The 17,327-nt window shown below is 36.8% G+C and overlaps 1 protein-coding gene across 5 annotated transcripts in view; it reads right to left on the bottom strand.

Moving 5' to 3' along the window:
* The window catches only part of UIMC1 (ubiquitin interaction motif containing 1), a 137,406-nt gene that overhangs the window by 32,941 nt on the left and 87,138 nt on the right, over window positions 1–17,327 (bottom strand). For all 5 annotated transcript variants that reach the window (XM_045799601.2, XM_087867794.1, XM_045799678.2 and 2 more), the window contains one exon: window positions 13,723–13,876. In XM_045799601.2, coding sequence (XP_045655557.1) covers window positions 13,723–13,876 — 154 coding nt within the window. The remainder of the gene's footprint in view (window positions 1–13,722; window positions 13,877–17,327) is intronic.

Raw genomic sequence — 17,327 nt, 5'->3', positions numbered from 1 at the left:
TTAAAGTGGGGGGGGGGACACCTATCAACTCAAATTCTATACTCAGTAAAAATAACCTTCAAGGATGACGGTGAAATCAAGACATTTTCAGATAATAACACGCTAAGTAAGTTTGTGGCCAGTAGACCCACACTGTAAGAAATGCTAAAGGCAATTTCTTCGGGCTGAAATGGGTGATACAATAGGAACTCAGATCATTAGGAAGAACTTCAAAATATCAGAAATGATTACTATCTGATAAATACAAAAGTCTATTTTCCTCTTAATTTCTTTAAAATACACAGGACTGTTTAAAGCAAAAGCTTTGGCATGTTTTGTGGGGTTTATAATATATAGAGATATACATGTGACATTTGACAACTATAGCATAAAAGTTAAGGGAAAATATAGTAAATGGACTTATACAGTTACAAGATTTCTACACTTTTTTGTTAAGTGGTGTAAGTAGACTATGAAAAGCCTACTATCCCCAGAGCAGCCACTAAAAATACAAAGAGGTATAGCATTAAAAAATTCTATTAACATATTCAAATAATCAAAGGATAAGAAAGAAAAAAGAGAGAGAGAGAGAGAGACGAACAACCAAACAACAACAAAACAATAAAATGGTAGATCTAAATCCAACCACATCAATAATTAAATTTTAAATGTCAATTGACTAAACTTTCCAATTAAAAATTAGAGATCATAGAATGGATAAAAAGCATGACCCAAAAAATTAGAGATCATAGAATGGATAAAAAGCATGACCCAATGGTTTGCTGTCTAGAAGACACTCACTTTAAAAATAAAAATAAAAATATTGGGGCACCTGGGTGGTGCAGTCAGGTTAAGCAACCAACTTGGTTTCGGCTTAGGTTGTGATCCCTCCTTCACTCAGCGTGGAGTCTACTTAAGTTTCTCTCTCCCTCTGCCCCTCTGCCCCACGAGCATGTGCTCTCTGTCTCTCTCAAATAAATAAATAAATAAATAAATCCTTAAAAAAAAAATACAGGGTGCATGGGTGGCTCAGTCAGTTAAGCATCTGCCTTTGGCTCAGGGTCATGATCCCAGGGTCCTGGGACTGAGCCCCACATCGGGCTCCCTGCTCAGCAAGAAGCCTGCTTCTCCTTCTCCCTCTGCCGCTCCCCCTGGGTGTGCTAACTCTCCCTTTCTCAAATAAATAAATAAAATCTTTAAAAAAAAAGAAAATACAAATATGTAATAAGTAACTGAATGGAAAAAGATATACTAGGCAAACAGTAGACATAAAAGAGCTGAAATGGCAAAAACTATTTAGTTGTTCTATCAGAAAAAATATACTTCAAGAAAAATATTAACAAAGTTGGAAACTTAGGAATATACTTACAAGTTACTGAAAAATTTATATAGAAATGCAAAAGATTATAATATCCAGCAATCTTAAAAAAGAACAAGGGGAATTTTTACTACCTGACTTCAAAACTTACTATGAAGCTACTGTAATCAAGATATTTGCATCATTGGCATAAAGATAAAAAACAGATCAATGAACTATAACAGAGAACCAAGACCTCACTTATATAGTCATTTAATTTTTCTACAAAGGCAACAAAATAATCCATTAAGAAAAGCAAGTTTTTTCCACAAATGGTACTGGAGCAACTGATATTCATACAGAAGAAATAAACCTCAACCCTTACTGCTTCACATCTTCCACAAAAATTAATTCAGAATGCATCATAAACCTAACAGAAAATATTAACCATAAAAGAAAAAAAATGACAAATTAAACTTTATCTTAAAACTTCTGCTCATCAAGATACCATTAAGAAAATAGGCAAGTCACAGATTAGAAGATATTGTCTGTACAACATATATGTGACAAATGACTAGTATTCAGGACATATAGAAAATTCCTGTCTCAGTAATAAAAAGTCAAACAAACCAGGGTTGCCTGGGTGGCTCAGTTGGTTAAGGATCTGACTCTTAATATTGGCCTAGGTCATGATCTCAGGGTTGTGAAATCGAGCCCTGCATCAGGCTCTGCTGCTCAGTGGGGAGTCTGTTTGAGATTCTTTCTCCTTCTCCCTCTGCCCCTTCCCACCTCAAATAAATAAGTAAATCTTAAAAAAAAAAAAAAAGTCAAACAATCCAACTTACTAGCTTAGTGATTTTGACAAAGTTACTTACTTCTCCTTGGGAATGACAGAATTTAATTTTAAGGTTGCTGCAAAGATCAGATGAGATAAAGGTAAGCATAAATACATTAAGTGCATAGTGCTTAACACAAAGCAATAGTAATAGGAGTCACTGTTATAAAGACTAGGAATATGTTATAGACCTGTGAACTTAAACTTTTTTTTTCTAAACGAGAGAATCCTGTTTTCAAATAAAATCTCATTTGAAACCCAATATATAAAAATTCATAAAAGCAGAGTTCTGGATGAGGTAGGTGGTAAAGGCAGACTCTCATACCACTACTAGTCCTGGCTGTCATGCCCTTTCCACACCTCCACAGAACCCTAGTGATCTATAGAACACATTCTGAAAAACCAATGCTGTAGAACAGAGATAGGCAAATTATGGGCTGACCAACTGTTTTTAGAAATAAACTTTTATTGGAACATAGCCACCTAATTAATTTACATATTGTCTCCGGCTGCTTTTGTGCTATAATAGCACAGTTGTGTAGCTGTAACAGAGATCTGAGTAGTTGTGACAGAGACTGTATGGCCTGTAAAGCTTAAAACATTTACTATCTGTCCCTTTAAGAAAAGTTTGTCAACTCTGGCTTTAGAAGAGTACATTTTCAGAGGGCCTACCTGCATAGCACTGTTAGGATGCTATGGAGGGAATAAAAACGACTATGACACAGTTACTGTTAGTAACAATACTAAGCTTATGAGTATAAATCATGAGTGTTTAAGTCTTAAAAAGGAACACTTTGCAGGTGTGACTCTCCTGTAAATTAAGAGAGCCTGAGCTACTAGTATCAAAAACTACCTACAATGTATAAACCTTGTTGGATCCTGATTTGAAACAATCAGGAGACTCAAGGAGATTTGAACTCACCAAATATTTGATGCTATTAATTTTTTAGGTAAAAAAAATATATGTTTATAGTTAGTCTGGCTTTTCTTTTAAAGAGATCTTGGGGTGCCTGGGTGGCTCAGTCGGTTGAGCATCCAACCCTCGGTTTCCGCTCAGATCATAATCTCAGGGGTCATGAGATCCAGCCCTGCGTTGGGCTCCGCGCTTAGCACCGAGTCTACTTGAAGATTCTCTCCCTTCACCCTTCTAGTGCTCTCTCTCTATCAAATAAATAAAATCTTTTAAAAAATAAAATAAAAAAATAAAGAGATCTTATCTTTCAGGGATACCCAGTAATATAACGAAGGATATCTGAGATCTGATTTGAAATAATCTGAGAAGAGGTTATGGATGGAATATAGATAGAACAGCAGGGACCATGAGCTGATGAATGGGTGGCACACTAGGGTTCAAAGTACTACTATCCTCTCAATTTTTATGTTGCATTTTATGTTTGTATTTAAAACAAACAAACACACATAGTCCTTTTGCAAGACAATAGTAAAAATTAAACTGGCCATTGTCTTTTGAAGAAACTGGTATGAAAGGTAGCACAGATATAAAGAACCCAGAAAAAAACCCAAGAGGCTTCTCTCTAGAGAATGATTAATGGAAACTATATCCAGTGGTCAAATATTTAGGTCAGAGCCTAAATAAAGGTAATACAAAAAGTGTTTCATATAGAGGAAAAAGGAACTCTGAACTTTTCTGAATTTTATGGCTGCTTTATCAAGGTTCCTACAGAAGTGAAATGAATGACAAGAAGCATTAACAGAAACACATAAGTTCTTTAAAATGTTAATAATATATACAAAAGAAAATATATCCAAACCAATCACCCAACTTAAAAACTACACTATTCTCAAAACGGATTATCTAACTGTGGACTTCCTGATCCCATCCTCTGCCTCCACCTACCTCCACCAAGAAGAACCCTTTATTCTCAAAATTATATTATCATTAGTTTGTTCTTACAGAAACACACACAGTTTTAATATAAATTCTTAAAACAATATATTGACTACCATATTAAATTTAGTATTCTGAGGGGCTCCTGGGTGGCTCAGTCAGTTAAGCATCTGCCTTCGGCTCAGATCATAATCTCAGAGTCCTGGGATCGAGCCCCACATTGGGCTCTCCACTCAGCCGGGACTCTGCCTTTCCCTCTCCCCCTCTGTGATCTCTCTCGCTTTTGCTCTCTCTCAAATAAATAAATAAAATCTTGAAAAAAAAAAAAAAGTTGATTGTGTAGCCCAGCTCCTGCCACTTTCTAGGTAGGTGATGCTGGGGAAACTTTTTCTGCCAAGCCTCAATTTCCTCTTCTATAAAAGTGGAATAATATCTGCTTCAAAAATTGTTAAGAGAATTAAAACAAAATATACAAAAAGCACAGTTCCTGGTATATAGCAGGTACTCATAAATGGTAGCTCTTATTGGTTGATATTAGGTATGATTTGTAAAGACTTGGCAAATTAAACCCTTTTACTTAATGAAAAAATAGTATCTCGCTATCAAGTGTCTCCTTTATATTATGCCCACAGACTCCTTAGTAACAAGTCAGTCTATAAATGGACAATTTCCACAGCCACCACCAGAAGTAATTCTGATGGTTCATCCTGATCCTTTCACTTTGCACACAAGCTTTTCAGAGGTGACTTATGTCATATCAACTCTGTTTGCTAGGAAATAGTCTGAATCCACCAAACTGTTTTTTCCAGGTAATTGAAAAGCTGACAAGGTCAATTCTGATGAGATCAGATTTCATGTTTGCATTCAGGGATGAAGGATTCTAGTACTCTGCTTTCCTAAAACTGACTGAGGCTTCCATGGTCTCCTCAAACTTTCCCGACTGTGTGTATTCCCATCTCCATGCATGGGAAGGCAGATAGAACCTGTAGCAAGAAGAATGAGAGCCCTGGAAATTAGGTCAACCTGGGCTTGGGCCCTGGTTCTACTGCTTATTAACTATCTGATACTGGACAAGTACTAAACCTCTCTGATGCCAGTTTCCTTGTGAGTAAAATGAAGATAACAGTAACACTTATCTTCTAAGGTAACTGAAGTCCTGCCTATGGCCCTAAGATAGCTCTAATGGAGATGACTGATCTAATATAAATTCCTTGAACTTTCTTCTTTCTTAAAATGCTCTAGATGCCTGAATTAAAAAGTGTGACTAGATCATGAAGTGAGAGAACTTCTCTGAAGTGGTTTTTAGCTGATAATATTCCTTCAACACATAATACTTTGGGTATTAACCTTAGGTGTTAATAAGAGCTATTTTATTTTTCAAGGAAAGAATAAGCACATCTGGCAGAAGAAAACTGCTAAAAGAAATCCTGAGGGCTGGCTCTTTAGCAGCAAGGTATAATGAATAGGGGTAACTGAAGCAAAGACAAAGTCAATGGTAAGAGGAATAAGATGAGAAGAGTGAAGGCACTGAGGACTCAAGCAGACACAGACTGCAGTCAGACTGCCATTTCATATGCCAAATCGTACAGCAACTTTATTACTGTATCACAGTGGAGCACATATGAGGAACTGTTCCACAGAAAGGCTGAACAAAAGTTGTCAGAAGACAACCAAGATGCAAGGGGAAGGGAAGCACACTGCTGCTACGTTATTAATACAAGAGAAGGGTTACATGCAATGCAACTTAGTAATTCTGGGGTGAAAGTACTGGTCTAAGAGTTCATCCAGTAGCTATGTCAATAGGCATTCAAATCAAATAAGATGGTGGCCATTCCAGAAAATGCCAAACAGTTCTGGACCCAAGTTATCAAAGAGGAATCTACTAAACAGTATACCACTTTGGGTATCTGGCTCCTGCTGATTTCTATACCAGGCCATGACCTTCTCTATCTCTTAGCTTCCTCTTACCATCATCAAGAGCAATAAATTGTGTATCCTTTCTCCTTGATGCCCACCCCCTTAATTCTGCATGGATTCTAATACTCTTTTCCCCGTATCAGTGCCACTTCTATTTACACCAATTAGATCTTTCTACAGAATCAGCACTCCTCTTCAAGAAATAAAAGCTTTGACAGTATTCACACAAGGAAGTTGCTGTCTCAGGCTACGTAAATCTGGAAACTTGGTGAAAACTGATGGATGGGTAGAAAAAACCTGGAAAGCACCCTGGAAGCAAAAGTCAAATCATTTATAAAGAACTTATATAAACAGATAAGAAAAATACTAAGAACCCAAAAGAGAACAATTCTTCAAAGAAGAGAGACAAATTGGCTTTTTTAAAAAAAGAAAAAATTTCAATTTACTACTAATCAAAAAATATAAAAAGTAAATAATATATATAACATATACATATATTAATATATATTTATATATATTAATATATATTTTTATATATTATATAATATATTATATATGTATTATATAGAATATACCTATATATTATATAATATATACACACTAAAATAAGAATCTGCTCTTTTTCTTGACAACCAGAAGTAATCTCTTCCACCTTTGTAAGTGCTTAGTGCCTCTATTTTAGTACTTCAGCTGATTTGTATCATACTTAATTATACCCAAGTCTGTTTGCTACATTGGACTGTAAATTCCCTGAGTATAAATTTGAGGTCCCAGTCGGCTCTCTCCTATCCCTTTACCACCTCTTGAGCACCCCCAGTACCTAGCGTAACACTTCACTAAATAATTTAGTAGAACACAAAAATTTTTGTAAATTTGAATCACTGTACAAAGTAAATTAACTTCAAAGGCAGTATAATTTTATACACATAAAGACATATAAACATACACAAAAGACATAAACAATTCTAAATTTAAAACCATAATTTGGAATAAGGTCAATCCCACAAGATTATAGGAATATTAGATTCCTAATATAGGAGTATTAGACTGCAACAGTGAAAATCTACAGCCTTGCCCCTTTGACCCCTCCTTCCTGCCTGGAACACAGATGTGAGGTCTAAAGATAAAAAACCCACCTTGAAACCATGAGTCAAGAAGCTACAAGTCAAGGATTGTAGAGCCAAAAGAGAAAAGCCTAAATTCTTATTACATCACTGAGTTACTGCCTCACTTTAGATACCTTGTTATGTGAGAAAAAGAAACCCTATATATTAAACCCATTGTTAATGGTGTTTTCTGTTACTGTGATTTATAGAATTTTGTGACAGATATCAATAGGCTTTTCTGTTATTTGTTCTGACTTATAAACAATGCATACCCATCTACTTGGTTACAGTGACTAGACCACGGATGGACACTTAAATCAAATAAAGCCTAATCAAAAGTCTTTCTCTAGAATGACTTAAGAGTTTCAGGAGAAAGAACTCCTTTTTTCCATTCCATTTCCAAAGACTAAAAGTCTACAGCTGCAGGCAGACATCTTGTTTGTCCTTGAAAAGACCTATCTACTGAACACAGACAAGTAGAGTCAAGAGATGGGAAGACATCGTCTGAGCCCCTAGATCCAGCTCTGTATGAAACCTACACCAGATTTCCCAATTACCCGAACTAACTTGTTTTTTGCTTAAAGGTTACTTGAACTATATTTCTAACACTTACATCCCAAAGAGTCCTATATGCTACAGTGAAGTACACACACAAAAAACTCTTTTACAGTTGGAAAAAACCCTACCCCATATTAACCAACATATTTCAAGTTAATTTGTCATTCTACAATTGCCTACTATTTCCTTTCATACTGCCCGTACTACAACATTGAATCACGTGTTCTTTCCTGTATACTGTTCGTATTTTTCTATTTATGTGATTTTTGCCTACTGTTCTTTTACATTAATGCCCTTCCATCTCAATCTCCAATCACATTTCCTCTGCAACACCACAGACTGTATGTCCATTAGTAATTCTAACCTTCTGTTACCGTTATTCATGTGCATGCCTTTTCTGCCCAACTGCACTATAATCTCAGTATGTTTGGATTTGTGTATCTCCCCACAGGCCTCTGTCTCCAAAATCCATGTTATTTTTACTAAACCTATGCTATTTCCCAATTGTTAACACCTCAGTAGTTAGGTGTCAATAGGAATATAGTTAATCTAAGCCTCCTAGGTACCACAAAAGCCATATTAACACAAGTGAGAAGACTAAGTGGGGCACAAACTACAGTCAGGCAGATAAATTCGGGTATATAAAACAGAAAAAGTCAAACTTTGTCTAATTAAAAAATCTTTTTCATTAGAGATGTTCCGGGCTTATGATTTTTGCTGAGTCACCCAAGTCAAGCCTATTCTAAGCCTCAGTCCTTCTCTGTTAGCTGTCAGGCAAGTCTTTAGCAAAGACTCTCACCTCCATTCACCCACTTACCACTATTATTTTTCCAGGAGATATCCATGAAAAGAAGATCCACTCTTGACAGTATCCTGACTCGAAGCCACACCCCTGTATCTAGGCCCAAAGTGTACACAGTTAATGCCTTCAGCTTCCCTAACTCTCCTACAAAATCTATTTCTCACTAGCTCATTATTCCTACCACCTTACCACTTCCTTGCCTTTAATCTTTCCCTTAGCTCTACCTGGCTGATAGCTTACCCTTTATGTATTGGCACGCAAATACAGACTTCAGAAAGACTACACAGGCAGGAGTAATATTCAGTAATAACAGCAGCTACCATTTATTGAACGTTTATTACATGTTAGACACAGTGCTAGGCACTTATATAAAGTATCTGATTCTTTTTTTTTTTTTAGATTTTATTTATTTATTTGAGAGGGAGAGTGAGCAAGAGAAAGAGCATGAGCAGGGGTGGGGGAGAGCAGAGAGAGAGGGAGAAGTAGATTCCCCACTGAGCAGGGAGCCCAATACAGGGCTTGGGACTCCTAGATCATGACCTGAGCTTAACGGACTGAGCCATCCAGGTGGCCCTAAAGTGTCTCTGATTCTCACGATAATCCTAATGACGTCAAACTAATTTTACAAACAAGGCATCTGATCCTCAAAAAGGTAAAGTCATTTGTCAAATATTATCCAGCTGACAAGTACTACAGCTGATATTTAAATTCAGATTTGTCTAGTTCCAAACCCCATGTTTCTCCCACTGTATCATACTGCCAAAAATAAAATGTTGGCTGTTCTCCCAGCTTCCACTCTTGTCCCCCACCCCAACACTCTATAAATACAGCAGAGCGATCCTTTGCTCAAATATTAATTCATTCTTTACCCAAATCCCTCCAATGGTTCCCCCTTTGCTCAGAGTAAAAGCTAAAATCCTTACTACGGCCTAAGAACCCTATGTGACCTGTCCACTTGTCCCCTCCCCAATTACCTCTCTAATCTCATTGTTTATCTTTCCCTCACTTACTTCACTCCAGCCACACAGGCTTCTTTGTCATTTCTCACACACACCAAGCCTGTTCACATGTAAAGGTCTTTGCACTTACTGTTGCCTCTGTCTGTAAAGCACTCTCCTCTCCACCTTGAAATCCCTCACTTCCTTTAGATCTCCGCTCAGATGTCATCTTCTCAATGGGACCTTCCCTGACCACCTATTCTAAACTGCTACCTCCTGACCTCAGTACTCCCTATCCTCCTCTTCCTCTGCTTTCTTTTCTTCTTTAAAATATTTATCACCACTTAACATATTGTATGTTTATTTATTTATTGTCAGTATCCCACTGTTAGAATATATACTCCATGAGAACAGGAACTTTGTATATTCTGTTCACTGTATTTGGTATATAGCAGTTATTTTGTAGATATTTATTGAATGAGTAATGGAGAGCTTCATTCTTCCTAAGTGTTTAAATAAAAATGGTCTCAAACACATTTTCTAGAAAGCAAATACAAAGGCAACCTGCCTTTGTCCTAGTCTAGATTAATTTAGCAAATCTTCTCCCTTCAAACAATGCAAAGAACACTCATTACCTCTAATTTTCCATACTTGTGGATAGCCATGTCATTGAGCAACAAACTGAGCAGACTGAGCCAACTTACCCAGAGTATAGTATTATAATCAAATAAAACTTACAAAGTTAATCAGACACATATTTAATGATATGCATAATTGTTATTGTGCTGCATGGTAACTAGGCATAAATGGTAGACACTTCATGTAAATGACTCTAATTACTATTTCTTTTACACAGCCAAACCAAGTATGTCTAGGATCAGATTTGGGGAAAAACAGGAAGGAGGAGAGAGCTGGATACTTAACTCTGGGAGGTAAGTCCTCTCTCTTATTCCATACTCTCAGGCATTGGGCTAACAGTCTCTTAGTCTGGGTTATATGTTTTCAAGAGTAACTCTTCCCTTCCATAGCAGGAGAGGCTCCTTTTAACCAAAAACTGGGCTGAGGGCTTGGCCTCTGATTCCAGTCATAAAATGTGAGAGGAACCAGAACAATCACTACTATCTCTGGCAAGGAAGACAGGGGCAGGCAAGTTGGTGAAAAAAACAAAGATAGCAAACTTATCAAAGACCTACGATATGGCAGGCACATGGCACACTAGTAGGTGCTTTACATAATTCCTCTATTTCCCCACCCCACCTATAGCCCCAAACTCTGTTCCTAGGAACAGGAATAAAGCAAAGAGTGGGACAGTTCCAGTGGGGACTCCCTGCTTCAAATTCTCTTATAGTGTAATAGAGAGTAATTTAGGTTAGCAAGTTAACACTACTAGGAAGATTAAACGGAAGCTGTTGTTTAGTGGCTGTTTCCCTTGCTTCCTATCTTATCTAACCTATAAGAGGATAAAGGGCCCCCTACTTTTTCATGGTTTAACCAAACCTATCCAGCCTTCCCAGCCCAAGCTAAACCCACCCTCTGAGACATCATCCCTATTCACTGCAGCTCTCCTTTTTCCTATTGAACTTACTGTCAGAATCATTCATTTGGGTACATTATCACTGACTTTGTGTCATCTTGTTAATTAATTTCTTAGGTTAATTCTTATCTCCCCAATGAGACTGCAAGCTCCTTAATGACAGAAATTCTGTCTTAAACTTCTTTAGTAACCCACATAAATTCTAGCACCATTAAGAAAAAAAAAATGTTCCGTAAGTATCTGGATGAATTAACACTGAGGAAGGCAATAGGTGACAGAAAGGAATCAAATATCTCACTCTAGGTAGACAAGTTGGTGTTGAAATTTATAGTATTCTAGATTTGTCTTTATTATACTCCTAAAATAATTTTTAAAACAAATTTCCCTATGAAAAAGAAAGTGTTGGGGCACCTGAGAGGCTCAGTCAGTTGGGTGTCCGACTCTCGGTTTTGGCTCAGGTCATGATCTCATGGGTCACGGGATTGAGCCCTAAGTTCGGGTGGTATAAGTCTGCATTTGGTTTCAGAATACTCAGAAACAAGTCTGAATCAATTTCAACAGCAAGTATTTGGGGCTGTGAGTTGCCCCACCACATCCTAGTAAGGAAGAACAGGCTAAAAGACAAGTGTTATATAGCTGAAAGATGTCTTTGGACAGTAATGAACATCAAAACCTGCTATTCAACCACCAACTATGAGAGTTCAGTCTCAGAGGTGTCAGTAGGAGCTACTTTATACTACCCTTTACCTAATAATTCTGACCAGAAGAAGGTTATCTATCCTAGAGCTCAAGGTACATTCAGCTTCTCAAACTCATTTATTTTTGGACCTCAATGCTGAGTAGGTTGTTGACTCAGATAACTAATACCAGTTGGGTAAGCATGTTTGGTGAGATAGGCAAGATAGTTTCTTCCTTCTCTGGTCACCAAATGTCCAGCTCCAGAATTCTTTCAGTCCCTGGAACCCTCTGCTAAAAAAATCATACCTGAAGAGCTATGTCAAATTAAAATTGTATCTAGAACCCTAGTCCTTCAGTGTTCTTCTACTAAAAGGAGATGATGACCAGATTTAGATCTTCCACTTTCACTGTATTTAAAAGATAACCAATCTATTAAAATGATGCTTAAAAATGATGACAAAATCTCTAACCCAGTAATTCTATACTGGGAATAGTAACAGCAGCTGAAAGTCCTTAAGTATTTACTATGTACTATACGTACTTCCCTTAAAATATCTCATTTAACCTCACAAAAATCAAATAAGGTCATTACTATTAATTGGCCAGCTGCATAAAGGGAAGCTAGGAAACTAGCACAAAATCACACACTAGTAAGTGATAAAGATGGGATTCAACCTCAAACTGACTAGACTCCAGAGCCTTTTTTACTATCACCCCAACTAGTAATATATATATATATATTATATATATACACATATATATAATTATATATATATACATATATATAACCATATATATACATATATATAATCATATATATACATATATATAATCATAAATATACATATATATAATCATATATATACATATATATAATTTCCCAAAATACAACAACTTTAGGCATAAAGGCTCAATGACATATAAGTATAATATGGCAACCTGAAACATGCTAAATACACAACAGCTAAGTAAGTGGAGGCAATTCAGATTACAAAATATTATGTAAGTATTAAAAATATTTTTATACATAACTTTAGTGACATGGGGGAAATTTTATGCTATTAGAAAAAGCAAAATACAAAAGTTTACAGATAGTAAGATCTCGACTATGTAAAAACTATATCTGTCCCTGGAAAGATCTAAATTTACCGCCAAATAAAGAAAAGTTGTAGGATAGTATATATACTATAGTGTGGTCCCATTTATGTAAGTAGTGTCTGACTCATTTTAAGTATTCAAAAAATATAAGCAATTATTATTATAATGAACATGACTATAATCAGAAAAATCAACAAATTTATGTAAATTATAAGCTTAGGTACTACCTTATATAATAAATAAATACTTCAGAAAAATTAAAGAACATGTGCCTTTCTTCCTGGAAATCTTAACTTATAAAATACCTCACAATTATACAATTTCAGATTAAATACTTCTAAGTTATGGGAATCAAGTAGGACTGAGACATGCAACACTTCCAATCATCTAAGATATGGTTATATTCAGCACGTTGGATCACAGAGAGCTGAGCTGATACTATTATATTTAGAGTTTAAAGCCACAGACAGAAAGGCAAGATTAGGGGTGGTAATTCAAGGGTTGTGATGAACAAGCAGATTCTCTTGGTCAACAACTGCACCAAAACCAAGATTTTTGATGTTCTCTTCAAGAGGTATCCAAAAGTTCCAGGGTGATGCAGCAGAGATATACAGGACATGAACGGAAATTAGGGATACTTTTTAGCTGCAGTTTTTAGTTAGAACTTTTACACACAAAACCCCACAGGGACTTACCTTGAAAAAAAAAATGGGTAACTCTTATAACATTGTTGTCAACTATACTTCAATTTTTTAAAAAAATGGGCAATTCTAGAACTTATTTCCTCAAGCTCCATAGTAGTCTCAATATTTGAATATACAAGATGAAATGCAAGGTCCATAGCATCGCACTGATTTTTGGCCAACATAGACCAAAGAGTAAGGTGAAACATTAAAAGATGAAAGATTTTTCCCCTCCCTTTCTCCTCAGTATATGCAACAAAGTAGCATACCTGCCAGTGTAATAAGGAAGATGAAAAGTACTAGAGAATTAAGTAGATAGGGAAAAGAGAAAAAAAAACAACAACTTTAACTTTGAGGAAGAATGGTCTGTTTTTCCTGTACTGCACTGTACAGGATTACAAAACTACCGTGCAAAGAAAAGAGTATGATAAATCCTGATAAGTTTTACCTGTGTCTTGCCCTATCAGCCCATTGCAGTACATGGCGTGTCGCTCAATCTTTGTGGGTGGGAAGCCTTGGTCACACAGTGGGCAGGACACCTGGGTACTGGATGAGACTGTAGAAATAGGTATTTCCTTCTCAGCATTTCCCCTGTTACCAACCTGAAGGAAATAATAAATGGCAACTGTAATACCTTTACTTTATAAAATATCTTTTCCCTTAAAGAACTGCAAGAGAGTCTATCCCATATGCCATTTACTTTCAAAGAGACAATACTGAAGCACCTGAGTGGCTCAGTAGGTTAAACCTCCAACTCTTGATTTCGGCCCAGGTCATGATCTCAGGGTCATGACATTGAGCCCCACATCAGGCTCTGCGCCAGGCATGGAGCCTGCTTAAGATTCTCTCTCTCCCTCTGCCCTGCCCAACACTGATTCACCCCCACCACAAGCTCGCACTCTCTCTCAAAAAAAAAAGGGGGGGGGGAGAAGGAGAGAGAGAGAGACACACAATACCAATCAGTTTGCCAAATTCAGATCTCAAGATTAGGAGATACGCTAATATAGTTAATAGTTACTCAGAACCTGCATACTCTATGCTAAGCACTCTGCATGTAATACTCATTTAATCCTCATAGTAATCTTACAAAGGTATTAACATAACCTTTCTTACACATGAAGAAAGCATTGTCCAAAACAGTAAAGCAACTTGCCCCAAGTTACAGTACAAATAAGAGGCAGAGCTGAAACTCAAATCAAGGACTATTTAGCTCCAAAACCTGAAGGCACTCCTCTCTATCAAGTTCTTAGGTCAGTATGCTGTGTCTGCTGTATTTCAAACAATCTACATATTAACAGCATCTCAAAGAAACTTTTTCAATCTCATAAAAGAACTGTGAGCATTGCAAGTGACTTCAGACATAAGGAGTTAGGAAACAAAAGAGTTATTCTAAGCAAAAGCAGCACAACTAAAATTTAAGACCTAGACCTCAGCTTACCCCAGTTAAGACATACCACCTCTTCTGTTTTATCTGTGACTTTTGGATTAAAAGAGCAAACAGAACAGAACTAAGACCCAAATATTTAAGCAGGCTCAAATAAAAGTCCTTAAGACAATTCTGCAGAAGCCATTCTTATACCTTCTCTTATTCCTCTCAGTGTTTTATAATCACCATTTTTTCCACAGTTGCCAGTGTCTGAGAGGCAGTTTTATTTTACCTTTACAGGTCAGAGCCAAGAACTCCGCAGTGATTAATTCAACAGTATGCGTGAGCACTGCAGCACTACTGCCTAACACTTGCTTCAAAGGACAGCATGTCCTAACCAATCAATGTGAAACTGTCCCGCATAGCCACTGCATCCATTTAAGAGCAAAGAACACCTGGGCTGTTATTATGCCTTACTACGGGGAAAAAATAAACCCTCTTCTGGTCCAAGATCAAAACAAGACCAAAACTGCGATGGGTAGATAATTTGAGCTCTGAGGCAACTGGAGTTTTTTTTGGTTTAGGCCATCCCTAAAATCTACTGCTTGTGAATGTGATCCAACAGAGGGAAACAGGCCATCTAAATACCAAGTCGAACAGTTTCTACAACTGCCAGAAAATGTCGTTTTCAACCCACCTGCCTTTTACTTAAAAAGACATACTCTGAAAGCGGACAAAAAAGAAAGATGAAATAGGAACTAACAGTGATTGAATTTATTTTCTATACCAGGCTTGGCCAAGCATTTTCCATACGCATCACTCACAACAACCCAACTGGCAGAGGGAACACTAGGTCTACTATTACAGAGGAGGAAATTGATGTTCGTTTGAAAGGTAAAGTAACCTGCTGATCACAAAGTTAGTAAGTGGACCATCTAGACTGAAACCCAAGATTTTTGTGGCATCAAAACTTCAGTATTTCTATTCTACCAAATTGCAGCAAAAGCAAAAAAAGCATCCTCTCTACTTTGTTGCTGACCCTGCCAGATATTGGGAGACTATCTGGTTCTATTATTCTTCTCTAGAAGGTGGAGAGAGCCAAGTATGTCTGGAAGTTCTAGGTGTTACTTATTCCAAGCTTAGTCACTCAGCTTCTCACAAACCCAGGTTCCTCTGTTCATAAATCTTACAAGGAAAAGTTGTCTTGTGCATGCAAAGCCATCTGAACAGAGGGGAGAAAAATCAATATACCCTAAAATTTGCAAGCAGTCTTGAGTTACTGAAAGTTAATGGCAATTGAGCAGTTACTTGGCATTCTAAAGTTCACTAAGCACAGAAATGTTATATGACATGAACGTCACTGGTGCTCACACCCAGCACTATACTCCTTTGTATTCATCACTAGCTCTATAAAATGCAGAGAAGGTACCTTCAGCTATTAATGTATTCAAGAGGGAATAGTCTATTATTGTCTTATTGTGAATACAAGACCACTTCCAATCACATTCATAGACAACCCAGAGGTTTCTGAACATTTTTATATAAAGTAAGATTTTTTTCAGCACCATTTAAAAGTTCTATTTAAATATTAACTACAATAGACGGACTTCAAGAGGAAAAAATATAAGCGAAGCAGCTTTTATTAGGACCATGCAGTCAGGGATTCAGTCTCTGAAGAGCTGCTTCTACTTCTTTTAAAATACTATACAGTCATTTCTCAAAAGAGGTACTTGGACACTGAATCTTGATCTCTTAAAGGTTGGTCCTTACCTTCTGGACTCAAAAGAAACCTCACCTCAAGAAATAAACCAGGTGAAAATAAACGTCCTACAAATCACCAACCCTCTGTTCCTCCCCCACCCAGTTTCTGTGTAGCTTAGAAAGCTCTTTAGATCTTTCCCCTCTTTCCACAGGACTCAACACAGTTTACTTAAAAACCAACTGACTAAACCAACTGTTTGATTCCGAATAATTTCTATTAACTTTTCTGAGAAAATAGTATCCCCAACCAAAGGATTATCTCAGGCAAGATATTCAGAAAATATTATTTCCAAAGGAATCTGACCACTGCAGGAAATCAAATCAAGAAGGATTACAATTCTGCCATGCTATTCCAAATAACTCAAATACTGTTGAGCAATTCTCTGTCATTAGTAAGCTAATATCACTGAACAGCCACAATATATTACAAAGCAGTAAAATAATAACTGGTTCCACACACATACTTCTACTTGTGCCAAATCTCTGCTACGCGTTTCATATTCTTTATCTAATTTAATCTTCAAAGCAACCCAGTAAAATAGGCTATTTTTTGTCTCCATTTTACATATGAAGAACTGAAATTCAGAAAAGCATTCCTCTTCTATGCTTCCCTAATGCCATAGACATCTGTCTATCATTATATCTGTCAGACCACATTATAATTATCTATGTGTCTGTCTCCTCCTCTACCAGGACCCTTAGAAGGCAGGGACTGTTTTGTTGTTATTTTGATCTTTGTACCTCAAGAGTCTAAAACAAACGACTGGCACACAGTATACGAACTATAGTGTCTGTCAAATATATGAAATGAATAAAACAATTACTTAATTTGCCCCAGGTCACAAAGTTAAGTGATGGGGTTGGGATCCTTCTAATTCCAATGCTCAAGCTCCTCGTACTACACCATACCACCTTCCAATAAACAA

This window comes from Ursus americanus, chromosome 15 (genome assembly GCF_024610735.1).
Source record: "Ursus americanus isolate L20-20 chromosome 15, mUrsAme1.1.p, whole genome shotgun sequence".
Lineage (NCBI taxonomy): Eukaryota > Metazoa > Chordata > Mammalia > Carnivora > Ursidae > Ursus > Ursus americanus.
This window is presented reverse-complemented; position numbering and strand designations above follow the sequence as displayed.